The sequence below is a fragment of the Apiotrichum porosum genome (assembly GCF_003942205.1).
Source record: "Apiotrichum porosum strain DSM 27194 chromosome Unknown scaffold_1, whole genome shotgun sequence".
NCBI lineage: Eukaryota > Fungi > Basidiomycota > Tremellomycetes > Trichosporonales > Trichosporonaceae > Apiotrichum > Apiotrichum porosum.
Window position 1 is genome coordinate 1,286,928 of NW_021167108.1, and position 17,669 is coordinate 1,304,596.

At 59.1% G+C, this 17,669-nt stretch overlaps 4 protein-coding genes across 4 annotated transcripts; 3 read left to right on the forward strand and 1 right to left on the reverse strand.

The window, feature by feature from the left end:
* Positions 1–2,573: 2,573 nt before the first annotated feature.
* On the forward strand, positions 2,574–3,133 carry EHS24_000456 (uncharacterized protein; the record flags this gene model as incomplete). The annotated part of the gene is made up of 2 exons (XM_028616285.1): positions 2,574–2,784; positions 2,898–3,133. The coding sequence occupies 2 exons, from the start codon at positions 2,574–2,576 to the stop codon at positions 3,131–3,133; spliced, it is 447 nt and encodes a 148-aa protein (XP_028480142.1).
* A 114-nt stretch (positions 3,134–3,247) lies between these two features.
* EHS24_000457 (uncharacterized protein) lies at positions 3,248–3,820 on the forward strand (the record flags this gene model as incomplete). The annotated part of the gene is made up of 1 exon (XM_028616286.1): positions 3,248–3,820. The coding sequence occupies one exon, from the start codon at positions 3,248–3,250 to the stop codon at positions 3,818–3,820; it is 573 nt and encodes a 190-aa protein (XP_028480143.1).
* A 4,013-nt stretch (positions 3,821–7,833) lies between these two features.
* On the reverse strand, positions 7,834–13,239 carry EHS24_000458 (uncharacterized protein; the record flags this gene model as incomplete). Its single annotated transcript, XM_028616287.1, has 8 exons — positions 7,834–8,023; positions 8,077–9,392; positions 9,434–11,531; positions 11,593–11,657; positions 11,707–11,732; positions 11,965–12,012; positions 12,051–12,802; positions 12,845–13,239. The coding sequence occupies 8 exons, from the start codon at positions 13,237–13,239 to the stop codon at positions 7,834–7,836; spliced, it is 4,890 nt and encodes a 1,629-aa protein (XP_028480144.1).
* Positions 13,240–16,703: 3,464 nt separating this feature from the next.
* On the forward strand, positions 16,704–17,666 carry NAT3 (N-terminal acetyltransferase; the record flags this gene model as incomplete). The annotated part of the gene is made up of 4 exons (XM_028616288.1): positions 16,704–16,875; positions 16,995–17,379; positions 17,465–17,549; positions 17,601–17,666. 4 exons carry the CDS (start codon positions 16,704–16,706, stop codon positions 17,664–17,666), a joined length of 708 nt encoding a protein of 235 aa, XP_028480145.1.
* Positions 17,667–17,669: the final 3 nt, after the last annotated feature.

A 17,669-nucleotide genomic window follows, 5' to 3' on the forward strand; every position in this document is an offset into this window, starting at 1 on the left:
GGGTGGCGTTGATAGGTCCTTGGACAGCGACGGAGCTTACACCGTGCGACGAGCAAAGGGGGTTAGGGCCATTGCAATAATAAGCTCAGCGATCAGCGACGGGGCTCTAGGTTGGCTTAATGGTGGGCTTTGAGTGGGTTCCAAGAAGGAGCGGAGTTGAAATGTCCCAAAATCAAGCAAGTGGAGCCGAGTGAGCGTCCGGACGGCCACCAAATGCAGCCCCGCCCAGCCCAATCCAATGTGTGTGCGAAACCCCCCCATATCGCTCAATTGTGGCAGGGCGCTGAAAGATACCCCGGCCTTCCGACGATTTCGTTCTGGGACCCGCGGTGTCATCACGTCCCAAGCACTATTGTATGGTCACAATGGTGTGGCGCGACGCGTCTCCTCTTTGCCCTTTGAAACGGCGGTGCTGGCAGTTCAAGGCCTGCAGATGCTTCCGAGAGAGCGCCGAGTACCACGCCGCGGGCCGTGGATGGCGAACACGTTGCGGAAAGAAGGCGGCCTGCTTCGCGTACAGCGAGCCAAGGCCTGGTGGCGACGTTACTTGTCACTTGTAGCAGGTCACGCAAGTATCTTCTTTAGTTGTGCAAGTTGCCTCGTGCCCGTGGCCAGTATCTGGCGAGGACGCAGCGAATCTTGTCGGACTTGCTTCTGGCGCCGACACCAAGATCTACGGCCCGCGGGGTAACGGAGATGGACGCGACGCGCTCGTGTCCGCAATCGAGAGGCAAGAACGCATGCCTCAGGATATACGTGGGACTACTGCTGACCAGTGTATGCACATTCGGTGAAACCAGTCGTTGACGCGTATTTCTTGGACAAGTGGCATGGACGGCGCGCGGTAGCTGCACGAAACAATGTTGGCACCGCCATCTTGTGCGTGTGCGGCTACCATGCATCCTGGCGCTTGTACCTTTCCCACTTTGTGTGCGCGACATGCCGACATGCACAACTGGTCTGGGAGTTCAATTTGGGGTGGTGGCCATGCTGTGGGTGGGGGCCTAGCGCAGCACTTGGCATCCATTCAGTCTGTATTCAGAGAGGAACAGCAGCCACAGCGGAACCTTGCTGGCCACCTGGCCACCTGACGATGCCGCCCACGCCGCCATGGAGCCGGCTGCCCGCCTGCCTGCCTGCCTGCCTGCCTGCCTGCATGCATGCCTCTGGGCGCGGCGGACAGAAACGCCAAAAAAAACTAAACGCCAGGCCCCACAGGCGTTCGCCGTGTTCACCGACTGCTCAGCCTCGTCATGCATGTACGCTGGGTGTATCTTGCAGCAGAGACGGGGGAGAGGGGGCGGCGCTAGGGTGGCTTTGGTGCCAAGCGCCAGCCAGCGTGTGCGCCAGCCATGGAGCAATGGAAACTGGTGCTAGTGTCACTATCAAAAGCTTAGAGAGATTAGAGATCGAAGGCGCGGCTCAGAAGGGGTGTCATGTTAGTGCGTCAAGGGGTCTGCGCAAGTGTGGTCTCGATAAGTGAGTCGGCACTGAATAGCCAGTGTTGCGGGACAGCAACACGATCCAGCCGCGTCGTTTGCCGTGGGAGGCCAGAGGCCCAGAGGGAGAAGCACTGGTGTGTGACTTTTTCGGCCGCGGTGTGTCGAGAGAGAGCCCCACTCTCGGCGTATTAGATGTGCCTCTGAAGCACTTTGGCGGGTCACGCCCTCTTTTTTCTCTTTTGATCTTTTCATACCACCCATAGTTTGGCCGGACCTGTCACGCACGCACACATGCATTTGCAGAGAGAGAGCCGGTGGGGGGCCTCGTCGGCCCCCCGATCCCAACCGCTGGGTGCAGCTGCGATGAGGCCCCTGGATAGAACACGATGACCCAGCTGCACAGCGAGGCACGAATGACAAGACAGTTTTGCCCCTGCGCAGGGCCACTGCCGCCTCGCGGTGCTCAACTCCCTGGGCGCGGCCAGTCCGGCCAACACCCCCCCGTGCCGCACAGTGTCCGGGCGGGTGGGGGGGACGCAGTGCGGCAGCGTGCGCGAGCGAGCCGTCTCTCTTGTCGTTCCAGGCGGCGGCTGGGGCGGTTCTGCCAGTGCGCCAGGAGGCGTTTGTGGTCGTCGCACGTCCCAGCCCTGCCAGGCTATTCCCTGTTCGCGGTGGTGTCGTCACCAGAATCGGCCACTCTCTCTCTCTGATTTTGGCAGACGCGACTGCTCGACTGCTCACACCCCCTGCGCGCATGGCCTGCCTTGGCTCGGGCCAGAGTGCCCAGGCAAACAGGTCCAGACCTCGAGCGATCCAGACAGCGCGTCGCAAACTGGTTCTGCACCACTCCCAGTATATATGGTTGGACGCATCTTGTTCTCTACCCACATCCCTCACAGCACCACCCCCCACACAAAGCATAGGCATTCGCGAACCTCACTGCACTCGCGTTGAACGCTGCAGACATCCTCCAGTCGATCACCACCACAATCACAACGCCACACCCCTACAACAGACCGACCCTTTCGAGCCCACCACCAACAACCCACCCAGCAGCGCTCACCCAAACATAAACTCTATCCCATCTCACTCTATCCCATCTCACTCTTTCCCACCATCTCCTCTCCCACAATGCTTGCCTCCCCGGCCGTCTCTTCGTCCTCGCCGGCGACAGAGTCGTCGTGCTCGAGTGTCAGCATCTTCCCCTCGGGCACACCGGCGTTCACCCCCAGCTCCCCCGCCTTTGAAGACCGCGTTCATCCAGCGTCTCTGGAAGCTTGTGGCGAGCACGACCCAGCCCTTCTCGAGTTTATTCGTTCAGATGTCTCAAGGGATCTTGTCGGTGAGTAAATACTTGGGTCGGGGTCGCTGCCACATACAACGTGTCGATCATCGATGCTTGGGTGTGTGGTGCGATCGCCCAACAGTTGGCTGCAACAAGCTAACCACCTTCAGCCTTCATCTCTCGCACCACCACCAGTGTCATTCAGAGCTCCACTGCCATTGACCTCTCCACCATCGACATGCGCGCCGCGGGCCTCCCCGGCCTGACAACCTTTGTGGCGGTCGTCTGTGACCAGTCCAATGTCCAAGTGGCTACCCTGGTCGCCACCATTGTCTACCTGGAACGTCTGCGTACCCGCCTGCCTCGTGTGGCCAAGGGTATGTCTCCCCCTTTATTGCAGCACTGACCCTCAGGCATGCCTTGCACTCGCCACCGTGTCTTCCTCGCCACCCTCATCGTCGCCGCCAAGTACCTGAACGACTCGTCGCCCAAGAACAAGCACTGGTGCCGCTACGCCCAGATGTTCTCGCAGGCAGAGATCAACCTCATGGAGAAGCAGCTGCTTTTCCTTCTCGACTACAACCTGTCGATCACCGAGGAGGAGGTCGTTGCCTACGCTCAGCCCTTCCTGGAGCAGTACAGCTTCGACACCCCTCCCCTCTCTCCCGCAGCCGCGTCGCCTGCCTCGTCCACCCAGACCCTCCCGGTCACTCCCCGTCTTCCGTCTGGCGCTGTCGTCCTCCCTTCGTGCGCTGGCTCCTCCAAGGCCGGTCACGTCTCGATCACACCAGCACTGGACCGCAGCGTCTCCACCTCGTCGCTTGGCTCTGAAGGCCCCCTCACTCCTCGCTCATCATCGTCGTCACCATCACACGACATGGACGACGATGACGAGGAGATCCTGGTTCCCGAGCACGCCCTTGCCCACGCCCACGACGCTGTGTTTGCTGGCACTCGCCGAGAGCACATGGTCGACAACACCTTGTCACCACCCGAATCCGCCATGCCGGCCAAAGACCGTCCAGCAGACGCCCGAGAGTCCCTCGTTCGTCGTCTCTTTGGCCGTCGCCGCGACGACTTTCTCCACATGTAAAACCCGCGCCTGGACAGCTTCACACACCTGTGCGCCGGCTGACGACACTGTGCCGCCACCACCGCCCCCATCCTCATGTCTTGACGCCACCATATGCATTCGACGCCACCGCCCATGCACGACACCATGATCCACAGACATGGCTGTCACCGACCAGCCTCCCTTCCTCTTCCATTTGCAAAACGTTGTCCTCGCTTCCACTCGTCTTGTCGTCTTGGGTTATCGCTGGAGCTCACTCCACACGCCCGTTATTTTCGTTTGTGCCCGTTCATCAAATCATAGAACCTTACGGGTTCCATCCCCCCCTCCCCCCCGATCCACCCGCAGGCGGGACCTTGTATCTATTAGCCACCGGAGAAGTAACCCGGAATACTGTAGGCTCCATGCAAACCAAAATTGTCATTATGCTGTAACATCAGGCCATGCGTACTCCCCCGCTCTGCTTTAGCTTCATCGGCGAAGAAGAACTGAAATGCCTACGGGAAAATGCAACTCGGTCACTGTAAGTTTGTCAGCTCGGTCACTACTAGGTTGTCAATCGTCGCCAGATGTCACTCGGAGGAATCGTCTGTTACACAGTCAGGCTGTCCGCTCTCCTGTCGTTGTTTTCCTCGTGCAACGGCACGCACGCAAGTCCAAGCCGAGTATAGACTGCCGTGCATTGCAATCACCGTGTCCAGCGCTCAGAGCTACCCCGCCCGCCCGCCCACCCTCTTTCAACCTGCCAGCCAGCCATTGTTTGACGATTGGCCCGGGCACTGGTCACCGTGCCACCACGGGACTTTGGTCCTAATGATGTGCCTCCCACCGCCCCATACCCCCATCGTTCCGACTCTGGGGTCCTGCCAACCAAAAAACAGCCCACATGAATACATTAGGTGTATGAGCTGAAGTGTCTTGGCCAGCGAGGGAGGAACACCAAAGTCTGGCCTGGACGCCGGTGGCGGCACGCCCGTTCCGTGGCTACAGTCTTCGGCGTCGACGGCGGCGAGGTTCGTACGTCATGCAGGTATCCCCCCGGCCCCCATCCCCCCACCCCCTCGACGGCGCATGCTCTTGCCTCGAGGAGCGACCTAGCAGAAACGTTGCATGGCGACACAGTGGCGACTTGGCTGTTCCGTGCCATGATACGACAGAGACCTGGCTGTTCCGTGGCTGGGCCTGTCGTTTGCTTCGTTTTCGTGTATTTTTCTGCAGTGCCGCGACTGTGGTCGCACGCGGTCGCATGCAGTCTCGCTGGTTTCATCGAGAGGGCGCATGTTTACCGCTCACATAACGTGCATGTGCATATACATACACATGGGCCGCGGCCGTAGGCCAGTGCATCTGCCCAGCATCTCGCGGCTTGTGGTTGTGGTCGCTGAGGGGATGTGTCTGTGTGTTGTTCAAAAACTGTGATTTTAGAACCAAGGCACTCGCCACCTGCACACCTGCTACCACAGGTCCCACCCAGGGCACACCGTCCACTTGTGCATGGTAACAGGCCCGAGACCACGACCCCAGCCTCCAGGTTGTGGGGTTGTGCTGTAACAGAACCGTATACGTTACTTTTGGCGTCGTTGCTTACGCAGTTGTTACGACGGTTATTGCATCTATACTTGTGCCAAACCGGCATATGCGCGGGGACCCTGGGCCCATTCGTGCCCACCCAAACCCACCCACCCAGAGCTCCAAGACAACCAGGACAACCACGCTCCAGCGAAGTCTCTTTGATGGGAGTAGTGTGGTGTATCCGTCGTCAAGCAAAGCTAATTCGGTTGGGAGACCTCGCAGCCAGGGTATACCCGTCGATCCCTTGCAGCGCAGCTGCGAGCAAACAAACGCATACACCACATGTACTTTCGAGCAGACGACGGAGATGAGCGAAGATGGATGCAGGCAACATGTTCCGTCCGATGCCGAGTCCCTTTGTCCAACGCGATCCAACGGGCGCCCCAAAGTATTCCCATCCCTCACAGCCCACATACTGTATTGTGGCGACGACGACGACGACGACGTCTTGGCTCACAACACACCCACGCACACATGTGCCGGCGGTAGTTTATGTTCTAACTCTAACTGGCGCACGTCGGCCCCGGTGGACACAAGTCATACCCGACGAGTATGTACTGACAGTATGTGACATTCCCGTACCCCTTCAATAGAACTTACTTTGCAAGTGTCAAAGCCTATCTGTCCATCCGCATCCCCGTTCTTCCTCTCTCCTGTAGCCAGTCGTTGGTTCCGACGTCCAAGGGCGTACAAGACGCCATGTCATAGGTAGCCGTTCCCCCCCTCCCCCGCTCCCCATGCCAATGTGGGGCACAGGTCAGGCAGGGGGCCATCCATGAGGCTGCCCATGTGAGGTCGTGTGTTCGTACACCCCATTTCTCAGCACGGCAATACTACAACCATGTGCGTCCAAACGTCCCTCCTGTCCCATCGCCGTCGTTGGACGTGGGTCGTCGTACTGTCGTCCTTGTGGTCATCCTGCACTCGCAACTTTTTTCCGGCCTCGAACCCGTCCACAGGCCCCGGGTGGCCGTCTCGGCCTGGGCTCAAGTTCTGTTTTCCATTATTTCGAATCTGCCTAGAGAGTATTCTGGATACATGCCAGCCGGTGCCGTATGAAGGTGCCTCACACCGCGATTGTCGGGTGACTGGGACGACGACATGGTTTGGGGGGATGGAGGGGGGCATGAAGCGTTGGTTGCGTACGACGACAGGGGGAGCTGCAGGAGAGTACGACGGCACGGGGGGTATTCTTCCCGAACAAGTCAGACAACCGAGACGAGACAGCCGCCAAGAGAAAAGTTAGTCGCGTCAAGCAAGGTTCATCCTCGGATTCGATGGACGTCACGACGATGACAGGGCGGAATGTGGGAAACGGCAGCACACACCGGCTTCGGCCACCTATCCCTGCACCTACGTACTTGGCGGGAAGCCAATCCACAAGATAGTGCTTGACAACTGCTTATAGCCAGTGCGGTTACCACTTGCCCACGTATGTACACACAAGGCTCAACGGCTCTCACGCAATGTCATGCTCCAACGTACGACATTGGTCCCAATGCGCAGATTCCATCTGGTTGCAGCCGAGAGCCTCGTAGGTGCCCGAGTGGCCCAGGCCGGCCGTTCGCTTGGTGCTATTATCGGTGTGTCTTGTTTCACCTATGGCACACGCACCTCTTCTCACGAAACCCAAGGTTACTCTTTTGCCATGGCGATCTGCTGCGTTTCCAGCATACCACCCCAGGATGCATACGCCCCTTTCTCTCCTGGCCTCCTGGAGAATGTAATGTCCAGATTCGGTATGTGCACCGAGAATTGTCGTGCAGGTCTAAGCGAGGTCCAGTAACGCCGTCGTAGCTTGCCGATCCTTGTGGAGCAGCATTTGGCTTTATAACCTAGAAACAAGACGACACATTCCAGCTCGCCCAGAGTATCATGGCGATCGAGTCTGGTTTGTTGCCGATCTCCTACGGTACCTCGTTCACATCACGAATCTGCTGCAAGTCATATCGGTGATCACGGGCAGGTGTGTATGTTGGGATGTTGGGGGGGGGGGGGGGGGGGGGGGGGGGGGGGGGGCTTTCTAGACAGGCCACAAGAATGCTTCTCTCCAAGGTCGAGTGGCACCACGTCATGGCACAGCGTCTCTCCATCCCATTCACAGCCCAAGACCAACGACAGCCCATACCAATGCATGCATGCTTGGATCTACCCAAATGAGGGGAAGGGAACTATTAAACAGCTTTTAAGATGATGGTCATCGAGTGGCCATGGAGTGCCACTCCGGGCCAGTCGACCGCAGGCGGCATTTTGCTCGCGAGTTTGCGGTAGTACCAGTTTGTTTTGAAACATTATGGTGAGAAATAAAAAAGAGATGGTTCGGCGTGTTCGAACAAACGAGCACCCAGTCACAGAGTCTGCGACTATCGGGGGACGAGAGCGACTGCCGTAGATGGCGGAAGGACCGCACCGGCGACCCGCCGGGGAGGAATCTTGGTGGCAGAGCCTGCTTGTTGCAGGGTCTACTTGTTGGGGACGGCGAGGAAGCCAGCGGCCGCCTCTGCGTCGGCAGCGTCGTGCCGGGCCTCCTCCTGCGCGCGGACAATGTCCTCGCGGGTGATCGACGACTTGGCGCACATCTCTGCAAAGTGGCCGTCGTTGGCGAACAGGTCGAGCGGCGTACCAAACTCCTCGACATTACCTGCCGCCATGCTGTGTGATGTTAGCGCCTGCTTGACATGGTGCCAGCCACTGGTCAAACTTACACAAGGATCTTGTCATATCCGATGATAGTGCGCAAGCGGTGCGCAATACAGAGCAGGGTCTTGTCGCGGAACTCGCGGCGAATGGTTTCTTGGATCTTGGCGTCGGTAGACAGGTCGACGCTGGCGGTGGCTTCGTCGAGGACCAGGACCTTGGGGTCCCTCACAATGGCACGGGCGAGCGAAACGAGCGACCTCTCGCCGACCGACAGGTTGGCGCCTTCCTCCTCGACCACGTAGTCCAGGTTGAAGCGGGAAGTAGGGGTTTCGGTTCCGTCCACACCACCGCCGTGGCCGTATGTGGCCGAGGGGATGAGGTGGGCACGCTTGAGAGCGTCGTAGAGCTCGGCGTCCGACTTGGTGCTGAAGGGGTCGATGTTGGTGCGGAGGGTACCCGAAAAGAGGAGGGGGTCCTGAGGGATGATGGAAATGCGCGAGCGAAGGTCGTGGAGACCAATCTTGCTAATGTCGACGCCGTCAATGGTGATAGAACCGCCCGAAAGCTCGGCCATGCGGAAGAGAGCCACCATGATGGACGACTTGCCGGCACCGGTACGACCAATGATACCAATCTTCTCGGCAGCCTGGACGTTCATGGAGAGACCCTTGAGCACCAGGGGCAGTTCCTCACGGTACTTCATCTCGACGTTGTTGAACTCGATCTGGCCGTGTGCCGGCCACGCGGGCGAGGGCTTGGTAGCGGGGATCTCCTGGGGTGCCTCCTGCTCGAGGTCGTTCGAGTACTCCATGACACGCTCGGCCGAAACCATGTCGTTCTCAACCTCGGCGAGCTGGCGGACAAGCCACGAGAACGCCTGCTGGACAGTGAGCATAGTCGAGAGACCAAGACCAGACTTGGCGGCAGTGATCTTGTGGTTGAGGACGACGATGAGGGCGACGGCAAAAGTGAGGAGCGAACCAAGCATGTCGAGACGGATACCGAGCCAACGCTGGTTGATAGTGGTGAGGTAGTAGGCGCGGTTCTCAGTGTCCATGCGTTGAATGTTCTCTTCGCAGAAGCGCTGGCTCTCGCCGTAAGCGCGGATGGTGCTGATGCCCGAGAGTGACTCGGAGAAGTGCGAGTACAGCGACGAACGGAGGAGCGAGTCGATACGCTTGAACTCGCGCGACGAGCGGCGGTAGAACATGGCGCAGTGGTAGTAGCAGAGAAGGACGACAGCGACGGCAATCAAGAACCATGGCGAGATGATGGCCAGAAGGACGATCGCTCCGATAATGTTACCCAGAGTGCTGACACTCATACGCATCGCGTCAGAGAGGGTGTTGTCCAATGTGTCCACATCTTTGCTGAAGCGGTTCTATGCATGTCAGCGACGATCCCAGAGACGTCAAAACTCACCATGATACGGCCAAGAGGAGTCGTGTCAAAGAAGGACTGGGGGGCGAACAGGACGTGGTTGATGGCTCCGCGGTGGAGGTTGACCGATGCAAAGTAGTTGAGGATGGCGTTGGTGAAGCCCATGAAGAAAGCAGAGATGGCCGAGCCAACACCAAGTGCGGCATAGATGCCCATGAACCAGTTGTTGTTGTGTCCCCACTCGTACTTTTGCCACCAAATCATCCAGTACGAGGTGATGACGGTGAAGGCCTGGGCAATGATGACGGCGATGAGAACACAGGGGACGAGGATCCAACCGTTGCCGGCCTTGAAGTAGCCGCCCCAAGTGTTGCCCTTGATAGTACCGACGCTGCGGAGCTCCTCCTGCATAAGCTGGTGGGCACCTTTACCGCGAGAGACGAGCTTGGAGCGGTCAACCTTGCGCGTAGAGAAGCCCTCAGTGACCTCGATGGCCTCCTCCTCGTCCTCGGCCTCCTTCTCCTCGTGGTCCTCGGCGCCAAACTGGGCAACAAGGCGCGAGAACGCGCCGTTCTTGTCCTTGAGCTCCTGGTAGGTACCGGTTTCAGAGATGTGGCCATCCTCGAGGGTGATGATATAGTCGACGTTGGGCAGGAAGTGGAGAGCGTGAGTGACGAGAATACGGGTCTTGCCAGCGAGGGCACCGAGGAAAGCGTTGTGGAAGATGGCCTTGCCGACACCGGCGTCGAGGGCGGAAAGAGGGTCGTCGAGAGCGATAATGTCGGCGTTGAAGTAGATGGCGCGAGCAATGTTGACACGCTGCTTCTGACCACCGGAAAGCGTAATACCCTTCTCACCAATCTCGGTACCGTCACCGTCTTCGAGGAGCTCGAGGTCGGGCTCAAGGCACGAGTCACGGACAGCATTCCAGTAGCGCTCCTCGTCCCAAGGCTGACCAAAGACAATGTTCTCGCGGACAGTGGCGTTCTGGATCCAAGGTGTCTGGGCGCAAAGCGCGGTCGAGCCAGAGAAGGTGACCTTGCCCTCGGTACGACGCATCTCGCCCATCAGGCCCTGGAGGAGCGACGACTTGCCGGATCCAATCTCGCCGACAATGGCAGTCAGCGAGCCCTTGGGGATCGAGAGGTTGATGTCCTTGAGCTGGAAAATGTTCTGCTGGGCAGCACTGGGGTTTTCGGGGGTGGCGACGCCAGACTTGGCGTTGGGCGTGACGGCACCAGACTTGGGAACCTTCTCGGCCTTGTCAGCAGCAGGGGCGGCCTTGCCGGCCTTCTTGGCCTGCGCGGCAGCGAGCTTGGCCTCGAGCTTGGCGACCTCCTCCTCAACGGGAGGGGCAGCGTCCCAGGTGAACGAGGCGTGGTCGATGCGAACAGCCTCGAGCAGGCTGGGGTCGATGACACGTTCCTCGGTGGTAACCTCGGCGTCGAAGACGGCCTGGAGACGGCCAAGAGCATTGAGAGCATCCGCAGTAGCCGACAGAGTCATGGGCCACATCATCAAAGGCATGCGCATGAGCTGGAAGAGCGAGATGACGGTGAAGATGGTGGCAGCCTCAAGGCTGTGGGAGGTAAGCGTGTAGGTGATAAAGGCGAGGACAGTGGCGAGGACGGGCAGGGACATGGCAAAGGCCATCATCGCAGAGCGCACGACGAGAAGCTGGCGAATGTACTTGACTTCCATGCCACGGATGGCACCGAGGCGCTCGAGGTAGGCGTTCTCCCAGGACATGAACTTGACGATACGGACGCCGCCGAGAATCTCTTGGAGGAGCTTGGCACGCTTGTCCGTCCAGACCATGGCCTTTTTGCGAATGGCAAAGAGATACTTCATAATAATCGCCTGGGCGGGTGTCATGACAAGCAGGAAGCCGATACTGTTGGTGTGAGCAATGGTCCAACAGGTGTGAATGTGGGAGCTAGCACCAATGAGCCACGAAAGCGAAGCCGCCACGCGTGGGCGAGTCAACTGAGCGCAGGTTGTCTGCCGCGCCTTGTCTGCCCTCTTCTGTTTGCTCCTTGTCTCCTCGTTACTCAGTTTCCGCCTCCTCATGTCGCTAGATCGACTGACTGCCACGGAGCCGGCTCTCCGTCGACTCTCCACCCGTCCTCGACCCACGGAGCTGATACCGAAGCATTGTAGAGACATGTGATGGAGGATGATGAAAACGAAAGTGCACTTACCCTGGCAGGGCGCTGTAACCAATTTCGACGAGAAGGATGACCGTAATGACAATGAACTGGAGGGGCTGCTCAAGTCAGTTCACCGCGCTTTTCCAGCAGCCTAGAACAACTTACGGAGGTCCAGATAAGGTGAAAGAAGCCTGTACGTTAGCGTACGAGTCTCAGAAGATGTTGAAAAGTCGAAGAAGAAGGTCACAGGCCGAAGGACGAGGTGGATGTGGCGGCCGTGGCAGCCGGAGGTCAACGATCGACTGCCCAGGCACGTATTTCCATGCATCCGGCTCCACCTTCTGATGGCCCAGCACACCTCTCCACCCCCCTGCAGAAGTTTTGCAGTATTTTGGGGATTTTTGCCAGCAGCAGAAGACTTACCAGCAGCAAAGTCAATGCGAGAGGTATCTGTGCTGATGTGGTTGACGACTGTTGATCAGCATTATGGACACATTACCACGACCTACTCTTTCCATTGGGCAGTTCGCCGCGGGCCTTTTGTGTGAGCCTCATGGCACGCTCGTAGATACCCGAGATGAGGGCCGCGCGGGACAGGACACCGACGCCCATGGAGCGCAGGAAGTAGTGGTGAACACCCATGGACGAGACTAGGAGCATGAGGAGGAGGCCGATGGCCATACCGATACCCTGTCCGATGCTGGGGTAGTGGCCGACACCTTGCATGGCGTACTCATACTTTGTGGCCCAGGCGATGAGGGCGCGGAGGACGAGCGGCGAGCACGAGGTGGCGAGGTCGGCGACAAACTTGATGATACCGGCCATCCAGAAATACATGCCAAACGTGTCCGAGAGGGCCCACGCGAGCGAGGGCTTCTTGAGGCCGTGCTTGGTACGGTAGTCGTGCTCGCGCTTCTCGCGGTGCGGGAGCATCGGGTACAGGACACGCTGGGTGAAGGGGAGAGGGGTAGATGGGTCAGCGAGACGCTTGTTGTACTCTTCGGCCTTGAGCTTGCGCGCCTGGTAATAGTCGGCAAGCTTGCCAGCGAGCACACCGGCGCTGCGCTTCTCGTCCATCTTCCACAGATCGGTCGGCTGGAGGGGACGGGCCGAGCCCAGCGCCATCATGGGGCTGATCCAGTTGAAGTAGAGGAAGCTGAAGAAGCTAGCTGTGACCTCGGGAGTGATGGGCGCGTCGTTGAGCGAGAGAGGAGGAGGCGGGGGAGGGTACTTGGGGTTCATGAACGGCAACGAATGACGCCTGTAATGTCAGCACTGAGCTCTGGTGTGCTCTCCAACTCACCATTGAGGCATGGTGTACGGCCCACCAGTCACGTCCTTGAGGAGCTCCTTGCCCGTCTTCTCCTCGACGACGATCATGGCCTTGCGGACCTGGCCGTCATACTCGACATCGACAATGGCCTTTTCGGCGTACACGTCGCCACCGTCGGCGAACGTCTTGCCGGGCTGGATCTTTTCGTCGACATCGTGGCCGTCGTCCGAGCCCTTGGTCTGGTCGTCTGTCGTATCGGTGCGTTCCACGGGGTTTGAAACGGCCATGGGAGGCGCGGGAACAGTGCTGGAGGCGGCCATCGGCTGGCTCGGCACGGGCGTCTCCGCAGTAGGGGACGCCGGCGGCTCGGCGGCGGGGTTGCGCTCAGCGAGCGTCGACGAGGGCGACGAGTCGCGCTCCGTCATTCGTGAGGCAGGGGGAGGGGGGAGGGAAGGGGTAGCTGTGGTTGAGGTGGGAGTCGCCTGCTTGAGAAGAATTTGTGCAGGTGGTGGCGAAAAATGCAAGAAAACAACGGAACGATGGCCGGCGGGGGTGTTCCAAGGCGCGAAGAGGTGCTCGGAGCCAGCTGTTCGCCAAAGAGTGTCGGGGGTGGGGAAAGGGGAAAACTTGGAGAAACAAGCGGTGTGAGATGAAGATAAATGAGACAGCAAGTGATGCACAAAGAAGCTGTGGGCCCGGTGGGCTGAGCAAGCGTGTCACAGGCATGCAAACGTCCTGCTCGGTGCTTCGGGCGCCGAGGTGTGATGGAGCCGTCGGCCATGTCCGTACCCAACAAGCTACAAAAGGTGTTGAACCATGCGGAACGATTACGGAAGGCTGCCCCGCACCACCGCAGCACCCAATCCTATTCACGGGATGCCAAGCCACTGCTCTCCTGCCCTCGCTGATCGCTCGCCAGCTCGGTCTCGCTCGGTGCGCTCGCCGCACGCCTCATGCATTAGCAGGGGGAATCGCAGCCGCCGCCGCAGCACCACTCGCAGCAGGGCCCGCTCGGAAAATCCGAAGGTACAGGCGGAAGGAAATGAAAGGAGCGTCAGCCAGAAACAGACTCTGGCCGTCGGTCAAAACCCCAAACCCGTTGCTTTCCAAAAAAGTTGGTCGCCTGACGCTTGTGAGTCGTCCCGCAGTTACAAGCGCTTGATCATCAGAATCGGGGCACATTATCATAAAGGCCGATGTCTACAGATTACAAACAAACAACCCGAAGGAGCGCTAGTAGTGTTAGATCCTCTAGATCGGCGCCATGTTTGTCGGGGGAACAAAATTCGACTCGCCGCATTGTTATGCCTCTGGAGCCGGAGCCGGAGCGTGAGGGGCCGGGAGCTAGCTGGCTTGTTTGAGAACACCGAACAAGACAACCGTTTGTAGTTGAAGAGGGTCACAACCAAAGCCGTTGTACGGGCAGTAACGTCGTCATTCCACGTGGATTCCAGGTGTCACTTTACTCCGGCCTTTCTCCATCCCCACCAGGAGGGCGCCATATCCGCCATATCCTCCATATCCTTATGGGTGCACCGGCGCACAGCATGCAACTGCGTACTTATTTGTGAGGATATCTGTAGCCTCCATCTGTGCCTCCAGAACGACTCAACATGCTGCGGACGAAACGTAGACCATGGTCGGTTCCGAACTTGACTGGATCGGCCTCCCACTCGACTCAACACCTTTGACACAGGCGACATGGCGCACACTCATCGCCATGAGAGCCTGGACCGTCCACAACAGTCGTGTGTTGCGGAGCGTGGTCGGTAAAGCCGTCTCCTCCCTCCCCGTGGCAATAGCCGTGGCCAGTCGAGGCCAGTTTTGCCGCCCAGAGGGGGACACAGCGGCGGGCATTTGTGGTGGCGCTCGTCGCCTCTCCCGCAGGGACCGATACCACCCTTGCGTCGCTGGATATCAGAACAGATTATGGGCGTGTCGGCGGCCGTCCGGGCGCCAGGAGTGGGCAGCGACAGTAGTACAAGTGCTCCACCCTCCCTCCAAGGGCTGGTGGACGTTGGGGAATACCGTCAGAAACGTACACCCGCATCCCTGAAGCACTCTGTGAGGTGAGAGCCTGGACTTGGAGATAGCAAAAGTCCTCCGTCAGCCTGTGTGGGAAAGTTGAATAAGCACCTCTCATCTCCTCCCTGCGCACACTGCACCGCAAGTGTCCAGCTTTGCCTGGACCACGCGCAAGTGACCTTTGTAGTGGCCGGAAATTTGGCATCCGACAAAAAGGTGGGAAGAGGGCTGACCGTGTACCGTGATATTTCCTCGCCATATCCGGCCGCCACAAGCCACAAAACCGCCAGGATGTGGACCGAGATGCAGGATAGAGAGACACAAGGTGCAAGACTGCGTTTCCCCGTACGGGGCCCAGCTGGTGCACCATTTGCTTTGATCTGTGGTTGAAGGTGACATTCATGACATTTGTGTCCAGCTGGACAGCAGCACTATGACACGCCTGCAAGGTCGTAAACCCACGACCCGACCGTATGTCGCCGGCACGCAGCACCGCGTGCTGGGCCGCGATACAGTCCTTGAAAAGTCTGCAGTCACGCCCCATATCAGTCTGGTGCGAACGTGAAAGCCAGACCACACCGTGCACATACGGTGCCGACCGGATGAGGCCGACGATACGCCACGAGGACCACGCTGGCGTTTGGCATCACTTGTCAATGGGCCAAAGGGCTGGGAATCGCGGCGCGACCACGGCGATTGTTCAGCACGTGGTATCGTAACTCGGTCATGGACTGAAGGAGGCACCTGCAAAGCCACTGACTGACAACTGGCCACTGGCCACTGGCCACCGGGCATTATTGAACTGCGCTAGACGACGGAGACGATCCAATCTCGCTGTCGTCCAAACAACCCATCCCCATCGATCGCCGCCACGGCCGGCCACAGGCCTCATCCATACACACCACTGTATCCATGGGCACGGCTACACTGGAGTGCCCCCTTGCACGCTTGTTCCGTCCCCCAGTCTCATCTGTGGAGTGCTCCAGGTCACAGAACAGGCTGAGATTTTGGAGAAACACACTAGACGAAATGCTTTCGTCCATTTCGTCGCTCTCTATGTGTTTCTCAGGTTTTGGTGCAGGCGAGGATCGACGCTTGACCACGTGACCATTACAAACAAATGACCCGCCACAAATAGGGGTTTGTATAAAGGCCCCAATTACAAAACGATCTTTTAGTTTCTAATACGATTTTGTTGCTGCAATGACTGACTCTTTTCTGTTCTCGCCATATCACCATGGTACCATGATGCTCCGGCACTCAGGCGGGGGTAGTACGGGGCACGGGGCACAGCGTATGCAGAGCATGGCGCGTGACCAGCTGCGAGGTCATGCGAGACGAGACCGGTCGGTAGTTGGTCCTCGCGTATATGGTTCCACTGGTGGGACCCACTGAACTGTGCACCTGTTGTGGGAATCACTTTTCACGCGCCGTGTTCGATCTAGAACACAGAGAGAGGGGTGTTGTGCATGTGACTGTGCCCAAATGTCGCGGGTGTTCCTCACGGATAACGGATCACGGGCCCACGGGACAACCGCCGCCGCCGCCGCCGGGGTCGTTGGTTTGCGTGTCGTGCCCATTGTACGGTCGTTGCAACCTCCACCCTTGTGGGCCAAATCTCGGATCCATCCTCTCACCTGACCACCCTTCTCGCCCACTCAAAAGGACAGCAGCTGACCCACATCCCACACCCACCTCGATCCGGCCACTCCACTGCACACACACACGCAAGCGTACATCTGGCGTCTTCTGCACGCGCCAACACCCCTCTCCTCCAACACTCCCACCCTTTGGACTTGCTTGCTTGCTCTCTCTCGCTCTCTCGCCGGAGGAACACGCACCCGCTGGCACAACCTATACCGCCATGTCCATCCTGCGCCCGTTTGACGCGACAGACGTGCTCCGCTTCCACAGCGTCAACGCCGACCCGTGGACGGCCACATACCACAACGGATACTATGCGAGCTACCTCGCCCAGTGGCCAGACTGGTGCATTGCCGCGCAGCCCGCGTTTGGCGACAGCGTCGGCGCGTACAGTGAGTCCTGTGGAGTGTTGTGTTCTGTTGTTTTGCCAGCACGAGCTGACCATGGTGTCTTCTTTCGCCGCCGCCGTCCTCCTCCTCTTCCTTGCTCCCCCTCTCATCCCCCCTCGCAGTGATCGCCAAGCACGAACCCCCAGCCCCGGACCCGCAGCACCACGGCCACCTGACCGCGCTGTCCATCTCGCCGGCGATGCGCGGCCTCGGCCTCGCGCGCGTGTTTATGGCCATGCTGGAACGCCTGTCGTCGGACGGGTCTGCAGGCTGGCCTGCGCCATCACCATTATCACCACCACCGCCAGCAGCAGCAGCAGCAGAGGGCGCACCGGCAGAAGGGGCAAATGGTAACAGCACACCAGACGCAGACGAGCCACCACAAGCGCCAGACGGGACCGACTGCGTCGACGCCTTCTTCGTCGACCTGTTCGTGCGGTGTAACAACCACCGCGCGACGGAGATGTACGAGAAGCTGGGATACAGCGTGTTCAGGCGTGTCGTCGAGTGAGTACAGGAGTGGGGGTGTCATGGGCTGGGAGACTCGTGCAGGTCCAGCCCGCCCGTTGTCCTCTTCCTCGCTAACGGCCAGCTACTACACCGGCATGGAGGGCGTCGGCAGCTCGCGCGACGAGCTGGACGGCTTTGACATGCGTAAATCCATGCCCAAGGATACGGTGAGCTCGGAGGACACGACAACAGAAGGGTCCCAAAGCTGACGAAGGCAGGCGGGCCGCTACGTGCGTGCCAACGGGCGCGATATCCTCGTGTCGCCCGACCAGGTCTGGGCCTAGAAC